General features: G+C 42.1%; 1 protein-coding gene across 3 annotated transcripts in view; it reads left to right on the top strand.

The window, feature by feature from the left end:
- LOC107396886 (protein shisa-6) overlaps positions 1-20,994 on the top strand; it is a 178,896-nt gene that overhangs the window by 17,937 nt on the left and 139,965 nt on the right. For 2 of the 3 annotated variants that reach the window (XM_054734109.2, XM_054734107.2), the window contains exons 4-5: positions 7,472-7,567; positions 7,961-8,029. The exons of the other annotated variant lie outside the window; for it this stretch is intronic. In XM_054734109.2, the coding sequence (XP_054590084.1) occupies positions 7,472-7,567; positions 7,961-8,029 (165 nt within the window). The remainder of the gene's footprint in view (positions 1-7,471; positions 7,568-7,960; positions 8,030-20,994) is intronic. 3 annotated transcript variants of the gene reach the window in all.

Genomic DNA, 20,994 nt, shown 5'->3' with positions numbered 1-20,994 from the left:
TAGCCGTGTTCTAAAGGAACTGAAGAACAGGTTAAGATCAAAAGTTCTGATTTAAAAAAAACTATAAAAGATTTTGTTAGCTGCTAGATAAGCTAAGCTAGCAGCTGGAAACATGCTTTTGAAGACGACCCCTGCCACCATTTCCTGCCTGGTTCTCTGCTTTTAATCCAGGCTGCTCCTCCTCGTGGTTCTGGCCGAGTTTAGGCGCTCAGAAGCGACCCTAAAGGCTGATAATTCCTGCCTGGATCCCTGTCTTTGTGAGGCACCATGTCTTCCTGGTTCTGCCCAAAGTCGTGCCTCACTGGCAAACTGCACAGCTGCTCATCGTGCCTGGTACTGTGACAACATTTTCTACTTGAGTTTAAGGAAGTGGTAAATAATGATAAATACATAGGTAAAGAGTTTGCTAATAGTAAATAGGTTTGAACAAAGTGCGTATTTTGCTGGCTGCAGTTCCTCAAACGGCCACATGGTGTACTCTCTTTAGCATTCTCTGGATACAACAGTGTAGCTTTAAATATTTTGGGTTGTATTTATCTGTGAACTAAAAAAACTATTTGGTTTATTATCTTTGCATCATTATGATCTTTGACATCGGTAAGATGAACTCCTGACCACCACCCATTTAACCATCAGCTATTAAAAGGATGAGCGTATGAAACAGGCAGATAGCTGGATGTTCAGAGCTACGTTGGGTTAGCTGTGTCACAGCTAGCTATTAGCTACTAGCTGTAGCTTCATAAATGTTAATGTTTTTATTCCAAACACAAAACTAATTTTGTTGAAGGTATTGTTTTTTCATTATGCAGTTTTTAATTAACACCTTTCTGAGTTAATCAGGATGCTGTAGGTTCATGCTGCCACATGAGTGCATTTTGTACCACAGTCAGCATCTCCAGATACATGATTTTATCTCCTACATCACATCCTTGGAGGATGCAGAAGTTATGAATCATCAGCATTTCACACATTGAAGACAAAACACATGGATCATCTACGCAGACAGCGCCTCGCTGTAACGTAATCAGGAAAAAGGGAAATGATCTAAATCTCATCTTTTACTGATTATTTTTAAGTGTTCCAAATTAAGACTCATGCTCACAATGGTAATCAATTTTTAATTTAGGTTTGATTAAAAAGTTAAAACAAACAAACGAGCTGCGTTGGTTTGAGAGTAAAACTAAGGTGTGATGAACACCAGACCTCCAACTATGTCAGGTGTTTCTCCTCATTATGATAATTTGGATTGCGGTTCGATCTCGGCTTCCAAAGGCCCAAAGGTCTGACTGATGTTATTGACTCTGAAGTAGTTCCTTGGAGAAGGGGGCCTCTAACATCTCACCAGACAACACTGAACAGGACTAACTAACGCTGAGGAGAATGGAGGAGCGGCAGCTTGAAGTGCTGTATTTAATTTAATTGTGATCTCTGGGGTTTGTGCTGCAGTTTCAGTTCTGACTCCAAATGATCACAAAAACAGTTTCATCTGCACATCTTTTTCATGTTCTTTTTTTATTTTGACGTGTTCTGAATTACACACTTCCACCTCTTGTGAAGGATGAACTCACACACACCTGATGGTAATTTTAGAAAATCCCTTGAAGTAAAGAATGAAGGAAAAACACGCTGGAATGTGATGCACTTCTCCAACACACTGCCTCATAGTGTCCAGCAAGATATTTGAATACAGTTACGTCCCTCTGACTCCCTCTGTAGACTCTAGAAATTGCTGCTCTCTGGTTCAAAAGCAGCTCTGTCTGTCCAGATTTTCTTTGTAAGACTGATCAAGTAGAAGATTAGGTTTATTAAATTGGTGTCAGTATACATTTAAAAATAAGGTTTGAATTTTGCAAAAATGTTATTTGAACTGTGATCTTAAAGGAGCCAAAACACGTCATTTTAAACATTTGGGAGCAAATAAAGGCGCAGTATAAGATAAAATATTACCGTTGGTACAAGTGAGATGTCATGTATTTAAAAAAAATGTTATTTTCATCAGACTTAATTTATACCCAGAAATGAAACAGCCTGTTTCAGTGATGCTCCGCCCACACCTGCTCCGACAAAAGGCCAGTCTGCTGTTGTGTTGGCCTTGGTAGTCCAGCGGTTCAAGCATCTGTCTCCTATCTCACCGGTTAGACTCCCGGTGGTGTCAGCAGTAATTTATAGCCGCTAGTGGTTGTATGAACTAGTCGACCTCACTGCTCTGTAGTGACTTTTTATGCCTGTCATCGGCTAGTCGCTGTCACGTGATAATGACAAGATGCAGTCCTCGGAAAAGACAGCAGGTGACAAGCCGCTGCGTGTCTGGATCGAGGCGGAGGCAACGCGCTGTGCCAGAGCGTCAGTACCGACACCCGCCGTAAAACGGACATTTAACCAAACTGTGACCTTTACCCTCTTGCAATTTAACCTTCCCCTCACCCCCATCCTAACCTTAACCAGCTTGTGCATGCAAAGCTCTGATTGTTGACGCGCTCCAGACATCTGCGTCCTGAGCACGGCCACAGTAACATTATCAAATCAGGTGTCACCACTCAAAAACTAATGTAACGCGATCGTTCATGTCGCCACGTTTCCTTTTATGTTTTCTGTCTTTTATTCTTTTATTTGTGCCTGATGCGTTTCTTTGCTGTGGATCGGGGCGCATCACCTGTTTTGTCCTCGGTGACGCACCGATCACTGATGCGGCCGCCGAGCACTCTGCTGTTTTAGCGGTCGGTAGATCTTTTAGAACTGCAGTTCAAAGGTAACTCAAAAGGTGAATATATATGAACCCAGGTAGCAGTTTTTCTTTAGGATTGAGAGGAGATGCAGGAAGATAATAAACAGGCAGGACAGAAAAATAGTAAAATAAAAACAAGTTAGTTTTTGTACCTGCTGGTTGCAGCAAACAGACACCATTGAAGGTAATCAGAAGTGAGGAACAGAAAATGAAATAATTATTTTAATGTTTAGTGCAGCAGGAACTCTGAGAGGCTGGAGGCGCATCAGTGAGTTTGCGGCTGCTGCGCAGGGGAGGGGGGAGAGGGCTGAAGCAGAAACTACTGTTGTTAAAAGAAATGTGTTTAACTTTGAAAATGTGGGTGCAATTTTAATTGTCAAAACCTCCAGCGAACCAACCAACCCCCCCACCCCCCCGCCGCCGCTTCAGGTGTATGACGTCATCAACGACTAGTCGAAGTCGACTCGATTTTCATTACTTGACTGTCGACTTTTAAAAAAACTAAGTCATGCAGCCCCTAATAGCCGCTGAAGCACATTTCACTTTTTTATATTTTAGTTTTATTGATTATTTTTTGGGCTGCACAGCAGTGCAGTGGTTATCACTGTAGCCGTGCAGCAAGGGTTCAAATCACAGCCTGGGGTCTTTCTGCATGGAGTTTGCATGTTCTCGCTGTCCATGCGTGGGTTCTTCCTGCATACTCCGGCTTCCTCCCACAGTCCAAACACGACTGTTAGGCTTGTCGGTTTCTCCAAATTGTCTTTAGGTGTGAGTGTGTGTGTGCTTGGTTGTGTGTTCTGTGTGTCTCTGAGTTGCCCTGCGTTAAACTGGCGTCCTGTCGTGCACCCCGCCTGTTTGCCTGGAGACTGCAGGAAATAGGCACTACCCCCCCCCCCCCCCCCCCCGACCGTATACACAAGCGGGTAGATAATGGATGGAAGGATGATTATTTTCTGCCAGAAATATTGTGTCTCTAAAGATCTTTGAATTTGGTCATTTCAAGCAGCATTTTAGTTCATTTACTCTGCTCACCTCACATTGATGCACACTGGCTAAATAAAGAAAGAAAGTAAAAAAAAATAGATTAGTCCTTGTATTTTAAACTGTTTACCGATAAAGGGCTAAAACATAAAAGTGGCAAGTGTAAGTAAAAAAAGGAGAAAACATTTTGAGAATGGGAGTCAAACCTGCGCATGACAGCGTACCAGTGACTCTAACCACTGGGCTACCAGTTGCTGCCCAACACATCTTTGCAGACAGGACACATGGCTTCTACTGCAGTGTTTTGTCCTGCAGCCCAGAAGTAAATTGTCAGAATATGCACTCTGGTACAGGTGGAGGTTTAAAGCAGACATCTGTGACATGACGGTCACGTTCTCATCTGCAGCATGACATCTACTGCTGTACTCCAGCAACTCTGAGAAAGTAGGCATTAGTGGTCTACTTCCAGCGGGCGGGCTCCACGTCAGACACTATAGCTTCAGCGGAAGGAGCTTGATGATGCACTTAGTTCCCATCGAGGCTTATGCTGGCTTGTCCTAAAAAAGCTGAAAAATGGCATCCGAGCCAAAAACAGGTTTGGGGTCATTCTCGTGAATAAGTAACAATAGCACATAGTAAAAAGCTCTAAAGTGTGGATGTAACATGATATAGCCCCTTTAAATAGACATTTACATTTTATAGTAGTTTTAAATGACAAAAGGTGTTTTTGTCTCATGAATTTTTCTCAGAATGTGAAACAACTAAACGGCTGTAAACTGGTGCCTGTGGTCTCCTTAAAACATGAACTCTGACTCTGACAGACTTTAAATGATCAGAAAAAAAATTAAAAGATATTCATAAGTAAAGTCATACGGGTGAAACTGATCACGATACAGAGTCTGCTGTGCAGACTGAAGCTCAGGGTGTCTCTCGATGCACTGATGATCTATCCTGCAGCATCACCGGTGTGTTTTGGCCTGAAGAGGAGACATAAATGTAATGTATTACTATATAAATAATTACTATTATGAGTTTTTGCATAACCTAACAGCCCAGTGTTTGGTGGTTTATTCTCTCATTTGCTCATGAAGCGTATTTGCATAAAGTGACACACTCTCTCTTGAAGCAAATGTGCAGCCTTACGGAGGAAAGTACAACATGTCATTACGATTTCTACGTCTGAAAGTGGGGCTGTGTCGTATCATCGACAATATTGTTGAAATAAATTGTAGTATTGTGTGTAATAAACATATTTTATGAGGGTATAAATTATATTGTCACACGTCAGTTATGTTCCATGGTGTGCACAATATTAGTTTACAGCATGTTATGTCAACAGACTCACATTCTACACAACAGTTCAAAATCACAGTAAAGGCTACTTGTTTGCACTAATGCATGCTGCTTTCTGCACGATCCAGTCACTGAAAAAAAACGTTCACTTTTTAATTTACTTGCTAAATCATAATAAATAGTTCTTTGAATTACTGTGATATTATTCTGATGCTACATTGTCAGTTGTCCCATCGAAGAGTGCGTATTTTAGACTCACCACTGCTTCTCAAATTAAACTTTAAACTGAAAATAATTGAACAATCAAATGTACAAAATCTGATTTATGTCCGCTTTAATGATTCAAAGCTCTTCTTTCACAGCCAGGCCAATTGAATATTTCAGGGAGTGTGTTGGAAGTAAAAGGGTATTGATAAACAGCCTGAAATATGCTGATTGCATTCCTGTCCATAAATATTGACGAGCTTCTGGTCCCACTTGAGAGTGAGTTTCATGCCATTTCATGCCTGTTTAGTATTCTTCTCATCTGTGCTGCTCTTTTCTAAACTGGCAAAAAGGAGTGGGAATAGAGGAAAATCTGTATACTGGAAAGGTGAAGATGCAGCAGATTTCAAATTTTTACCTGAAATTGTTTAGATTTGCGTCACCTCATTCAGAACTCTCCCCTCTAAATATGAATGCATGAACCTTAGTAACATGAGCAGCTTGACATAAATGTGATGCTTAATCTGCTAAATCAACGTGCACAAAAACACAATTCAACAAAACATTAATCAGATAGAACCGACCCGTTCATAAGAACATGTCTGTGCGGGCTTTTAGTTTTTGTTTGATTTAAAAGGGATGTACTGTAGCGGTCTGCACCGCCTTTTAGCGGGGTGCACGTGTGTAGCAGCAGAGAAGAGTTGCCAGGTAGCAGACATAGAACACTTCTAATAGCCGGACGGCTCCCCTTTTCATCTCCCCACACGTACGTTTAACTCACGGCGCCAACAGGCACCGGATGAGAACAACACCGGGCTGAAACAAACAACACTAACATAATCCCAAACAATATAACCCTCAGAACACCATAAGCGGAATAAACCCCCCCCCCCCCCCCCCCCCCCCCCGAGCAATGCGGCCCTGCTGGCCTATCAGTGGCAGGGTCGCCACAATATGCAGAACTTTACTTTAGCATCCTTCTGTACTGCCTCTATAAACGCTCCAAGTGTGAAAAATATCCGTCCATCATTTTCTGTCAGTGTTTGGTTTTAGGAATTGTTGGTCTAAAAAGGCAGTTTCAAAAAGTTACCTCTGTGATGTCACAACAGGGAAATTAGAGTAGAAACACCTCTAATGTGTAAGAGAGAGCTGCAGCTGCTCTAATCTGAGTCCTTCCTGGACTTAGGAGCGTCTCCAGCCAGATTCTAACACTCGCACTTCCACCCTTCAATTGCTCGTTCCCGTCCAGGGGCGCTAGTGCGTAGGGTTTCTCGAGTCTGAAGTGTGGAAGGTGACCACATGCACCCTTGATCCACACTTGGCTCAAGTCTGCATCGATACAGACGTTGGCCGAGGGTATTACCCACAATCCATTGCTGCATGGGAATTTTGAGAAGAAGGTGGTGCAATGGCTCAAGTTCTTTTTCTTAAACTACGTATTTTCAAGTTGAAGAAGTTAATTTTCAAATAAATAATGATATTTATTCATGCTCTGAAAGTTTTAGACTAAGGTTTGATGTGGACAGCAATGACTGTAGATTTAGTCAAAAGCTGTTTGTTTGAAAGTTAATAAAGGTTTAAAAAAAGTTACACAAACGGGGACCGGCATCTGGGCGTGCGTGGTGGTCGATGACCCAATGCCCCGGTCCCTGTCAGCACACGTGTGCACTACGCACTCATAGCCTTACTGCGCCCCTCCTCTAAGTGCACTACACAGAAGGACGTAGGGCTTAGTGTGAGTATTGGGATTGGTCTTCAGAGCAGCGCGAGCGGAGGTGGGGATGGATGGCTGTGGCCAGCTCATTTTGGAAGGTGCTGAAACCGTTGAGAATAAAAGAGCAGAAATCACTTTATGTGAGAGGGGTTTGTGCAAGGAGCTTCATGAACATGCCCAGTATCGACCATAGAACTATGGTAACTAATAAAAGTCATAATATGTCCCCTTTAAAAGCAAAGACTTTGCACAATTGTTCCATAGAAATTGCAGCAACAGTAAATGCACCATCCACATGAGATTCACTGCTGTATGAATCATTTTGTTCCTTTTAGTAAGAGCCAGCTGTTACCTGCATTTGTAAAGTCTATCATGTTAAAACCGTTTTCTTTTTGAGGCCCACTCGTTGTTGGAAACTAACTGAAGACCAAGTTTTGCCACTAAATAAGGACATTTTCACTTGAATTTTCAGAAACTGTGTGAAAATGTATGTACCGTCCTTTAAAACCTTCAGTATTTCATGGAAGTACCCTGTAACCTGTGCATCTCTCCAGGTCACTATGGGAAAGAAAACCTGCGCGTCGGAGGCCAAGACATGCACAACTTCATCTCCTCTGGCTTCGTTACGCTCGGACGAGGCCACTTGAAAGGTTGTCCATCCTCATTATGTGTTTTTGTCCTCACAGTTCAGAATACCAATGACTTCACTCACGCAGTCACCGTGTCATGCTGTCATCCTCTTTCTGCCAAGTGACTGTGCTCAGGACCGTGCCGTTAAACAAGTGAAAGAAAGCAACTTTTGTTTGAGCTCAGTGAAAGCTGGACGTTACAGCTCTTCGTGGCTTGAAGTGACATCTTGCAAAGTTCTTACACACATTTCTAATCTATGATTAAATCCACACATCTAAAGACAAAGTAACACTTCCACACTTGGTAGGCAGCCGGTGTGAAGGCAGCATGGCACAGTTGTAAATCTTTCTGCTATTGTCCTCCTAATTTGAATGAATCAGAAGTAAACAGGAGGCCCGTTTTTGTTTCAACAGTGCAGCATTCCATAGACGACTCGGGCCAGATATCCTGGCAGGGGGACCTGGACATTCCCATGTCCTACGGTACGTTCTCCAAGTGTTCCATCCTGCATTGTACCTGATAAGGGAAGTCGTTCACACTTCACAATCCCGCAGAGCCATCAGCTGGTTCTGTGGACCAGAAGGCCTCCTCTGGTGGTGATTTGGCTGCAGATTCTGTTTGTGTGTTTCACACAGACAGGTGAGCACGGCAGGCATTAATAATTGAGTCCAGGAGGCAGAAAAAATAAATGATTGCGTGGAGGGCATTCAGCTTGTATTCATGCGAGAGAAATTCTGTTGGATTTTCCTGCTGGTCTGTTGCTCAGCATAGCAACTTTAATGGTCTGTGACTTTGACTCGTAACTGCTGGTGTTGGACGTCCTGCTGGTGTGTGGGATGTTTAGTGCTGCAGTCTGAATCAGAATTTTAATTTTATATCAGTTTAAACAGGTTCAGCCTAAGCACAGGGGTGCGTGCTTGCAGTGTTTACATCGTTAGATTTCACTTTTACACGTCTTAGATTCTGTAAGTGACTCCAGCCTGAGCCCTTTCAGATCTATCAGATCAACTTCATCACTAAGTGAGGGTTTCGAACCACAAAAGTCTCGAAACTTCCTTAAAAAGTGATTATTTCCCCAGAGCTGCTTCATTATTACTTTGTTTGCCTTTAGTTTCTTGGTGCTTATTGGGCTTCTGTAGATTTATTATAGGTGCCATGTCCCAAGAGTTATTACAGCAGGGTTAGCAGTAATGAGACGTTCACATGCATGAATCCTGGAACTTTGTGGTTTCCTTTAACAAAAATACAAAATGCCTTCAAATCAAATAAAACACATCCAGCTGCTGCTTTTTAATAAAAGCGACTTATGGATGTTACACACTCGAGCTTTAGCCGGGCCTTGTTGGAGTCTTCCTTTACGTTGTTTGTTACAGATCATTTCCACGTGGGCTTGATCAGCTGTTTATTGTTATGCTGTGTGAGGCTTTGGCGACACAATCACAATTTCTCTGTTTCTGCTTGTTTGTTTGTTTGTTTGTTTGTTTGTTTGTTTGGCCGCATTGATAAAACTGAAACTTTTGTCCAGGGTGAGTTAGAAGATCAGAAAGAATGGCATAGAGATTGTTATCGCTTTGGTTTTATGGTTCAACTCCAATCGGTGGAAAGCGAGAGCGCCGTGTGAATTTATCCTTACAAGCAGCACGTGTGTGTAATCATTGGTCGTGCAAACTTTTTACACAATCTAAAATCTGTGGTCTGCTTTGGAAAAAAACCATATTCCTGGGTTTTTAAATGATGCCATAAAACTAAATGTTCAGGTCCGTAAGGGATGCTGAATGAGCTGCAGCGTTAGAGCTTCGCTGAGGCAGAACCCGTAGAACAGCACCGCTGACATGGAACAGCTCAAAATCACGTTCAGTTAAAACGTCTTATTTTTGTGTCTTTGAACGCATTTCATGCAGGGAATTTAAAACGATGTTTTCTTTCATGGATGCTGGATATAAAAGCTGTGAGTGAAAGTTTCATAAAAGTGAATTATCAGCAGTTCCACTGACTAAAATGAGCTCTGCGGGGTTCTAGCGATCGCTTGATCGTCATGTTTAATTAGAAATGGACCAAATCACAGCTCTGTGTTGCTTCAATGTGGTGATTGTTGGATTTTCTGTTAGAAACGATAAAAAATCTTCCCTGGAACAGAACTGTACAGGCCTACTGTGATGCTTCGTTTGAACACCACATTAGTTCTCTTTATCTTCTAATTAAGCCATTTTCCTTTGAACATCACAGCTTTTTGTTTCTTCCTGCTTCTGTTCTACCTCTTAAAATGAATTGATGCTCATAATTGGCTTAAATCTCAGAAATCACTTTATTTGTGGGAACGATGGTCTTTGTTGCTGCTGCCGTTGCAATTAAAAACCATAATGATGAGTAAACCTTTAACTTCCACATCAGGAAATAAAACAATACTATATTTTCTTCTCTCTTCCCTTTTTTTTTTGCCTTACTATTTCATTTGGGTCAAAATTTGTTATCATTCAATGTAAATTTTTAGTAATAAAAAAAAACCATAATATAAGGGATGACACTTTTCAACCTTTGTTTATTTTGTTTTCCCAGTTAAGTTTAATTCATCATTCAAGAGAGATTAAATCATCTCAGAAAAACAGCCGACCTGCCAGAGAAACGGTAAACATATTTTTCAGTAAAAGTGTCCTTCGCAGCGTGTTAAACAGATATTCCTCCCATCGTCACGAGGATCTGTAAAGCAACCGGCTCTTCCTGGAGGTGCCTCTCGCTCCTGTATCTGGTCGGCTTGTGTTCAGTGCCCTGGTTACAGAAGCCGTCTCTTCAAAGCGGAGGTCTTGTCAGCCTCGTCTGTCGTTCTCGTCTTGGTTTAACATCCAGTTTCTGGAAGCTTCCCGACCTCCCTGAAATGCCTCCTGGCACGAGGAAGTGGAGTGACAGATGTGCACCGTGTCACCGAGGATGACATCTGACTCCACATCTGCTCCTCAAACTGCTCCTGGAAACAGACTGAGACTGTACGGGTCGTCTCCATCCACAGATCCGACTCAGATATTAGACTTTATATCAAACCTGAATTTAAGGAATTATTTCACAAGCAGACTTTTGAAAAAAGAACGCAGGCCATTCAATTGTACGCATAAACATCTGCATTCAGTAGTGTGTGTTGTTCTGTGTTTCTTGTATTTATTACATGCATTTATATGTTTATTCCACAGAATCATGATCCTTTACTCCTTTAATATTTTTTAAGTGGTTTCACTTCATAATTATTTTTTCTTGTCTTGGATTTTTCTTTTATATTATGGGATGTTAGGGTCTCTGAAAGTTTTTAAGCAAAAAAAAACTAGAAAAGATGTTTGTGTTCATAATAGACTCTTATTTTGAAAGACTAAAATATTATTTGTGGATTAAGAAAGTGCCTATGAGTGTTATTAGTATTAAAATCATTTTAGTTGATACAGTAAAAGTTCACCCAGAACAGTAGAATGTGATGACAATAAATAAGATGTGGTCCAGGAGCACTGCAAGGTTTATTTTGTAAGGCTGAGCTTTATTTTGAAAAGAAACGAACTATGGCATTATTGTTTACATCATTAGCCCTGATTGCTTATTTCTCTCAGCCTCCATTCATTCATTTACACGTTCTTTTCTCTCTTCTTTTTTCCTTCTGCTCCATCCTTCTGTGTTTGTGTGACATCGTTTTCCCGTTGATTCTCTTGCTTTTAACCTTCATTTCAACATCTTTTCCCTGCCAGTTAAGCAAAGTCACATCCTTTCTTTATCTTTCCTTACATCCTCTTCCCTAATCCTCCCAGGAAGCCTGGTCCCAACATCCTTTCTGTCCTTGATCCCTCCTGCTCCACCCAGAACAACAAAATACACTTTAATAGGAAAATCTAATTTAATCTGTGTCTCAGTTCTGAACTAAACTTCGGTAGCTCCAGTTTAAAATCTGAAGTAAGCTGAAACTTTTGTGACCTGAAATTTGACTCGGAGTGAAAAGTGTGAGTGTAGCACGCGTGCTTGCGTGGGAGCATCATAGTGAAAAGAACACACCGCACACGTTTGAGCGTACGTCAGTCCCAACATGCTGGTAAACAGAGATACACAAGCAGTGTCATAATGAAACGCTCGTGTGGAGCCACGGACTCACAGCCACTGCTGCTGTTCATGCCTGAGCCTCGCTGTGGGAGTTTATGAGCTAATTACACTGCCCCCCCCCCCCCCCCCCCCAAAAAGAGCCACCACCAAAATAAAAACTCACGCACACTAATATTTCGTTGAACCGCCTTAAGCTTTATTGCGGCACACATTCCCTGTGGCATTGTTTCGATAAGCTTCTGCTGTGTGACCAGATTTATTTCCATAAATGTTTCTGACTGCTGCACAAAGTCATCTCCGGCACATCCCAAAGATTTCGGTTAGGTTTTCTTGAACAATGTTGCTGATAATTATTATTATTTTTATTCCATCGTACCAAACCAGTTTTTTTGTACAGCACGTTTACACGAGGGCTGACTACAGTGCTTTCCATAAAATACATTGCAATACAATAAAGTACAAATGGATAAAACAAACAATAAGATCAACAAATAAATATAATCACAGACATGGTCATACAACCACAGGCCACATCATAAAAGTGCATTTTAAAATGAGTTTTAAAAGAAGCAAGAGGTGGAGCCTGTCTGACCAACAGCAGAAGTGCATTCTACAACATTTGTTTTACAGTTTTTGGCATTATGTTCAGTGGAAACATGTTCTAATGCTACCTTGTAATTGTGTTTGCTTCTGCAACAGCAGCAGAAAAAGAAGCTATATTTTTGTTGACTGGTTTTAATCCAGAGGAGTCTGAATGAAGGCAACAGTCAGAATTGACAAAGCTCCTCGGATGAGAAGCGAAACATCTTGAAGAAACAAAAGAAGTCCAGTTGCCTTCCTTTGAACCTTTTTGAATGATCATGACCAGCTTATTTGGTTTTGGTGAACGTGTATGCAGCTGCTTTATAGTTGCCGTGTACGGTAACTTACGTCATCGCGTTAGTCAGTTAGTACTTTGGTTCAGGAGTGAGTGTTCATCTTTTTGTGGTGATGCTAATCAAATCTGATGAACTTCGTGATTAATAACATTTTCTTTTTAAAAAGTAAATGCTTGTTGGTCGGTGAAAACGTTAAATAATCTTTTACGAGACTGTTTCTGTTTCTCAGGAGCTCCATTTAGTGTCAGCAAAGCAGCTTTTTCCCAAAAGGGGCGTGGCTATTGCACTTGCTTTAGTACCCAGAGGATTTACCACAAATGTGCAACCACAACAGGTTCACTTTTGGAGTAAAGTTGGTTCAACATGGCTGCCACAGTTAATCATGAATGTTTCCAACTCTAATCTAATCTAACGGATTATGTGCTAAAATTTCATGTGTTAGTGGTTAAGATGCATTCAGACGGCGTGCTGGCAGATTGTGCAGGATCTTGCGATGTGACACTTCACGAGTTGTCATACTGAAGATAATTTCTCCACTTAAGATTATCTTAAATTTAAACATTAAGTGTTGGATGTTCCTTCAAGGCATGCAAGGACTTTGCTCTCTCTAAGTGATTGCCTTCAGAGGTGTAATTATTTCTAGATGTCAGAGGCATACTAAACATTCCTCAACGCTCTCCCAGACCTTGACACCTATTATTAAAACAGCTGGCTTTGTTTTTGAGAGCATTAACATTATTTTGCAAGGCTTTCCTTTTCTTGAGTTGCAGTTCTGAGCATCTGTGGTTGGGAGAATTATAGAAAAGGGATTATTTTTTTATTCTTCAAGGTGACATTTTAATCCAGTCCCAGATCTGAGCCAAACCAAACCCAGTCCAGTTAAGAGCTCCCCTCTTTTAGCCAGAATGTTCAAGCCACCTGGCTCACCTCAGCGCCAGCCCGCTCTATTTGATTTGCAGATGAACGTAACATCAAGTTCAGTTTAACCCCTGCGTTCTTTTCTGGCATTTACCGGTATTAGACACTGGCTAAATGCACCTGAGCCCATCCTGAAACCTCAGTGAGGTTAAAGCATCTGGCCGTGTGTGTGTGTGTGTGTGTGTGTGTGTGTGTGTGTTTAGTGAGCATCCCTGAAACATCTTGTGTACAAACACTCTCCTTCGGGCCTTTTCATCTCTCGCTTCGCTTTCCCCGCCTGTGGCATCCAACGATGTGCATCCTGCTTAATTACTTTTTCATGAATCGCTCCCTGTGTTCCTCCCGAGGGAACAGCACCCCCCACCCCCACCCCTCCCCCGCCATCCCAATCCACTTAAGGTGACCTTGTCTTATTGGGACACTCAGCTGTGGCGCTCCCACCTCCCTGTGCCGTAATCCCTCCCGGCCACAGTCCGCGTGTGACGGAGCGGGAGTACAAATGGAGGGGTGCCGGAGTGTGCCAAGAAGATATCACTCGCCCGCTTCACCTCCATTATTGAGTCATTGTGTGTCCTCATCTCTAAAGCTTCTCTTTGTTATGTGAACCTCAGCAGACAGTAACTTTAAACTTGGAGAATCGATGAAGTCATGTAACGCGGAGTCATCAGCCGGCTGAACCTTCATGTCAGCCGACCTGACAGCGTTGCTTCGTATCGATTCAGTCAAAACGGAGGTAAGCCAGACTTGTTCTGGGCTGAGTACTGGTGCTTTATAAAATCCACTTTAAAGTGCATGACTTTTAATTTTTGTATGAAATACAAACAAATTATACAATAATACAAGAACATCTTCCAGTAGATATGTCACTTGTTTTTCAGATTTTGCAGTTAGTGAATAAAGTTGATAAAGTAAATAAAAATGCAGATCTTTATGTGCATTGACAGTCAGATTTAACATTGAAAGGACACAAAAAAATTGTCGCTATTAACAAAAATTAGATAAAAGTTTAAGAGAGCAAAAATAAACATGAAGCAAACACATGTGACCGGTTTTGTGAATTTTCTGCTAGTTGGCTTGAGAGAAGTTTGTAGAATGACTCCAGTTCGATCAGTGTGAGCTGAATTATGTCTCACCTGTCTTTTTCTACAGCAGCTGATTGGCTGGTTTAAGGTTGTGAAGGTCTAAATGTCAGAAATTTGTTTTCAGTGTCATTTCCTTTCAGGTCCTCATAAGGAGCTAAAAACTGAGCAGCACAAATAAATAAATAAATAAATAAACAATCTTGCATTGAAAATAGTTCAAGGATGTGATGAGAGACAGAATTATCCAGTTAGAGCTCCGTCCTAAATACAAAATGAAGCTAAGCTAAATCGACAATGGTAGTAAAATATTTTCAGTGAGAAGCCTGCAAGTTCACTCCTTTTTCACCACATTTGCAGTGGCCTCTAGTATAAACCGGTGCTTTGTGAGTTGATCTCTGTTGGGAAAAAAAGCTCTGGTGCTCCTGTTTTAGGGAGTAGAAGTGAGCCAGAGAAGGGGGGAGCAAAATAAGGCAGGATTCAAAGTCTTATTTCCTGATATTCAGACTCTGATTGGCTACCAGCAATGTGACTCTAACACTTAGCTCATTTGCTTTGCATTGTTGATGTTTGATCTCCACAAATAACTCAAGCATGAAGGAGCTCAGCCATATTGTGGATTTGCTATTGCTAACAGTTAGCTTCTACTAGCCGAGACATGTGCTGCTCTCTCCTAGATGCTTAACCAACAACAGCCTTCCCTGTTGTGAGACAAGATGGGTGAGTTCATTAATGCTAAGTGACAGTGTGATGTAGAGGCATGTTGCTGTCATCTAATTCAAAGCAAGATGTTCAAATACCCCAAAACCTGCCGTGTTCAGCTCATCTCTCATCCAGCTCCTTTATAGTTTCTGAAACAGGCACACCAGAGCTTTGTTTCCCCTGAGTTGTACAAGTGATTCATTCCTTCTAGAGACCACTGCAAATGTATTAAAGATATGACTAAAGTACCACTGAGGAAGGACCTCACCCCTGAACCAGAGAAGACATTCTAACTTTTTCTGAATGATGTGCAATCATAGATGATTCAGTGAGAGTGCAAGGAGCAATGACAAATTAGTCAAAAGTCTTAAAGCTAAAATCGTATCAGAAACAAGCAAAACTCTAACTTTAATTGTCAAAACCAAGTCAGAAGACATGGGAGACGCGCAGGGCCGGCTCTAGGTAACTTGGTGCCCAAGGCGAGAGTGCCCCTCTCACCCTAACCCAAGTCCACCCACTCACCACATGTTGGAAAGAGCAACTCCACAGTTATTCCTTAGTTACTAATTTTTATTTTAAATATTCCCACAGCAACTCTTTAAAGTCAACAGCCTGAAGAATAAATATAAGCTTGAAAGATAAGTAACCTGAGAATATTACAATAGCCAACAACTCAGAATGTCCGGGGGGGGGGGGGGGGGGGGTGCAAAATCAAAAGCAGCATTAAACTGTGCAATCAAAAGCAAAACTCAAATATCAAAGTGTCGTCATAAAGAAAGTTCTACTTTCCATTTTGTTCAACTGCTGTGGCCAGTCAGCAGGATCCATGGGGCCAGCAGCTCATACATGTTCACACACATCTGTTGAAGCTGATGATGGTGTCTCTTCAGGCTGTTGGATTGGAGCACTGAGTCTGCTGGTGTTGGGTTCTTCTTCTGTGAGAAAATACACACACACACACACACACACACACACACACACACACACACACACACACACACACACACACACACACACACACACACACACACACAAAGCAACTTAACCCTCTGATGCATGAATTAAGAACAGTGCCACTTTCACATTCAATATTCCTCAGTCATGTCAGGGTTCATTTCAAGATCCTGGTTCTGGTCTATAGGGCCTTACATGGACAAGCACCATCTTACATTGGTGATCTTCTTAGTCCCTACACCCCCAGCAGGTCCCTGAGGTCCAGTGATCAAAGCCTACTGGTTGTGCAGCGCACCAGGCTAAAGACCAAAGGTGACAGATCATTTGCTGCTGTGGCCCCCAGACTCTGGACCTCTCTCCCCCTGAGCCTGAGATCAGTGGACTCAGTGGTCTCCTTTAAAAAGCAGCTGAAGACTCACTTGTTCAAGCTGGCTTTTGTATGACCTTCTTCACCTCTCTCTCTTTATTCTGCTCTTCCCACCTATTCCACCTTCCTCAGGATCCACTGATTTCCCTCTTTCCTGTTCACTCTCTCTCTTTCATTACATTTTTTAATCACAATTTTCTGTTTTTGCTCATTTTAAATATATTTTTAAACATTTTCTAAATTCTTTTTCATATTTTTTGTTTTTGTGAAGCGCCTCGTGATTTTTATCTTGAGAGGCGCTGTAGAAATGATACTTTCTACTTCTTCATGTGCAGTGATGCTTTTCATTATTTTTAATATTACTGGACTTTTTATTTTATTGATCATTTTTAAATCTGTTCTATGAAAACATGAATAAAATGATCAAAAACAGGTGGAAGTGTGAGCATCCATGGGGAATATTTGAAAAAACTTATGTCTCACTCTCAGGTGCTCTTCACCATCAAGTATGAGGAGGAAGAACCTGTGATCTGAGGCACTCTGAGGATTTCATTTATTAAACAAGGGAACGCCGACTCGTTTCGGTACGACCTTCTTCAGGGCATGAACCTTTATGCCTTGAAGATGACTCACTAATGTCACAAAAACTAACGTCCATCCTTTTTTTTACAAATTTACAGCCTAATTGACAATAACATCTTAAGGAGACAATTTCAGATGTGTATGTTCAGATTATTTAATATTCTCAATGCTAAATCAATGCTGCACTGATTGTGTCACAAACAAGTGTCTGGTGTGGATTTAAATAAATTAATTTTGCATATTGATATAAGTGATAAGCCGTTTAATTTGAAAAAGCCCGTTTCCAGGGACGAAATTTTGATTTCAGAAGTGGGGGGGACACAGCAGGCTTGTGCGGATTTGGGGTGGGGGGTGTTATGTAAAGACCCCTTGACACGTCATGTGCCCATCTCAATAATTTTTCCATCCTCTATATATATATATATATATATATATATATATATATATATATATATATATATATATATATATGTCAAAGTTAAAAAATGTACAACTCTATTATTATTTTTATTTATTATCATTATTGAAGTGCAGTTTTGGCTGTTGACAATGGACAGGCTATTGTATTTATTGTTTTGGGTCTTTTTTTTATTGTTTTTGGTGCAACATTTTCTAACAGGGAGTGAGATTCCTTTTTTATTTAATTTTTGTTTGTTATTTTTATTCATTTAGAAGTTCTGGTTCTGGACATTTCAATGTTAAATGAAGGTTTATTTGTTGCATTTTAAAGGGTGTACTTGCATTATTATGATATATTAACATTATATTAGTGGTTATTTTGGTCTAGATAATGTTGACAATGATATCGTTTATCATCAACAATTTGTTGGACAAAATATCGTCCAGCAAAATTTGTTACTTTCCCAGGCCTAGTCAAAAGTATAAAAATTATTTATACATAAACGGTCCCTCCTGAGATCTGGCCGTTTGTTCATTTGCTGTGTTAGAGGACATGCTGAACTAATGTTTTACACATGATCATCACCCTAACATTTGAGTGTATAAAAACATATTAAATATGTTTTTTCCCTTAAAAGTGTTTAAACAGTTGTTGCATTTCAACACACAAAAAATAAATGGAAAAAATAAGATAAATCTAATGAAAAGTGTACATCTTTGACATTAAGCTTAAAAAATCTGTTGACGATGATGATACTGTTCATTTTTCAGAGCTTTTTAATGTGAAAATATACATTGCAATAGATAAGTTTACAATAAAGTTAAATGATAAAAGTTTTGAAGTTACACTTCTACTACTACTACTACTAGTAATAATAATTCTGATGGTAATAGTAATAAAAAAAATAATTATTATAATAATACGAATAAATTGTGTCTGAGGAGTCAGTTATGTGGAGGAGATGAGTTTGTAAAAGTTAGTTTTGAGTATGTTTGTGAAGGAGGAGGTGAGTCTGAGCTTAATGCAGGGGTGTCACATGTTCCAACTTACGTTTTGACTTTGAAAGGAGTCTCTTATATCCACTTTTCATTTTCTTGACATGCTGCCTCCTGGCTGTGCCTAACTACCAAAGACTCACAAATGAACACTTATTCAAATGTTATGTAATGGAAGCTGAGCTGAGCTGATATTACACAGCGTCTAGTTGACGATGTGACTCAGTACCGGTGTTCCCTAGCGGCTCCAAACTAGCAAAACAACGTGAGCACGTTCTGACTGTTTACAACTTGAGTGACAGCAGCAACAGCCAATAATACGTTAGCAAGTATCAGCAGAGCCAATAGATTAGCTTTTGGGCGGGTCTAATAGTAAACCGGTTTCCATTTCGGTCCTAGTGCTCAACCAAATCCTTTTAATGGAGCGTAACGTTGGTTACGTATTGTAACCCCAGATTCTATGAGTCTAGTCGCAGCCCTTAAGCGAGCTGCTATTGGAAGGGTGATCTCAGCATCAGCCAATCATGAAGAGCTTAAATGTACGCCCACCACGTGGGCACCCCTTGTGGGTTATATAAGTGGAGCAACTCCACTGTTCGCCTCCGATGGCTCTTAGTCCTAACAGAACCAGTGTGGCCAAGTGGCTTAAGGGCTGCGACTAGACTCATAGAATCTGGGGTTACAATACGTAACCAACGTTCTATTTCGTCTAGTCTTAGCCCTTAAGCGAGCTGCTATTGGAATAAAGCGCAGCTGGATGGGTTTACGCCACACTGGTTAGCTCAACCAATGGACACACCCAACATGTCTCCTTTTAGTGGGGGTCTCTCAGCCTCAGCCCAGGGCTTAAAAGGCTGAGGCAGCCAGAGAGAAGAGTGGGGCCACCACTAAAAAATATCATCCACAAGAGGATGAAATTCATTCAAGCAGGGCCGATGAGGTGCCATAATGCGTTCACTCAGCCTGCTGAGGTCCAAGCACTGAACGAGTGATGGATCCTGAAGACACATCTCGTAAATAAGAACGAGTAAAGGAACAGGGTGAAGCCCATGAAGCAGCCTGACAAATGACTTCCATTGACCCACCACTGTGGGGCGCCACAGAAGAGGAAATCCCTCTGGCTGAGTGAGCCCTGAGTGTCTCAGGAGGATCCAGCCCCAATGATGTGTAAGCGAGTGAAATGGCGTCACATAGCCAGAGTCAAAGGCGCTGGGCCAACAGCGCTTGCCCAAGGGAAGACTCCCTGTAGTGCACAAACATGATTTGTGAGCGGCGAATCCCTGAAGTGCGTGACACATATCGTGCGAGCGCGCGCACTGGGCAGAGAAGATGGGAAGCCGCCTTCTCCTCAGAATTATGGGGAGGAGGAAAAAGTCCAGCCAATGAAATTGACCTGGATTAGAAGGAAGTATTGATGTTTTTTGGGCACAAAGGCTGGGTTGGGGCATAAAACAGCAGACCCGCCATCTTTCCGGATCCTGAGGCATGCGGGAGCCACTGAGAGGGCGGTTTGGTCGCTCACTCTCGTGACTGATGCCAGTGCCAGCAGCAAGGCAGTTGTAAGTGACAGGAACTTGAGTGAGACCTGGTCCAAGGGCTCAAATGGGGCTTCAGATAAGCCACGCAGAACCACCGTTAGATCCCACTGGGGAATTAGCGGACGGGACACAGGTCCGTTCCTTCTGACACCTTTTAGAAAACGTTTTGTGAGGGGATGATTGAAAACAGATCTATCACCAAAACCCTGGTGACAGGATGAGATAGCTGCAGCATATGTTTTAATAGTGCTGAATACGAGGCCCCTGTCCGTCCGTATCTGCAGAAACGATAGGACATCTGCCAGCTGGCAGGAGAGCGCTTGAACATTCCGCTCTGTGCCCCAGTTCTGGAAAGCTGCCCATTTAGCAGCGTAAGATGCAATGGTAGAGGGCGCCCGCGCACTCTGAATCGTGATGACCACATCATGCGGCAGCCCAGAAACCCCTAATCGAAACCGCTCATCGGACAGACCCACAGCCGATGGCTTATTTCCGGAGGATGTCTGATTATCCCATCCGCCCGGGGAGGGGCGTCCTCCCTTCGCGGGAGTCTCCACGGGGAGCCGGACAGTAGCGCTTGCTGGTCCGGAAGCCATGACGCGGACAAGCGTCTGGGAGCCACCAGAATTACCGAGAGCTGTTCTGACCGAACTCGGTCCAGGAGAAGGGGAATCAGAGGGACTGGTGGAAACGCATAAAGGAGCGTTCGAAGCCCGGGCTGGTGTGAGAAGGCGTCCGCTCCGAGCGAGGTTTGGTCCCGGAGACTCAGGGAAAACCACAGGCGACACTGAGCGTTTTCGCGAGCCGTGAACAGATCCACACGGTTCCCCGAACCTTATCCAAATCTGTGATATCAGCGCGGGATGCAGACGCCAGTCGGAGTCGCGGGGACCCCCTCTCAACAGGATGTCTGCCGCTACATTCAGGATCCCCGGAATGTAGGTGGCACAGCAGGTGGACATGTGC

This window comes from Nothobranchius furzeri, chromosome 5, assembly GCF_043380555.1.
Source record: "Nothobranchius furzeri strain GRZ-AD chromosome 5, NfurGRZ-RIMD1, whole genome shotgun sequence".
Taxonomy (NCBI): Eukaryota; Metazoa; Chordata; class Actinopteri; order Cyprinodontiformes; family Nothobranchiidae; genus Nothobranchius; species Nothobranchius furzeri.
This window is presented reverse-complemented; position numbering and strand designations above follow the sequence as displayed.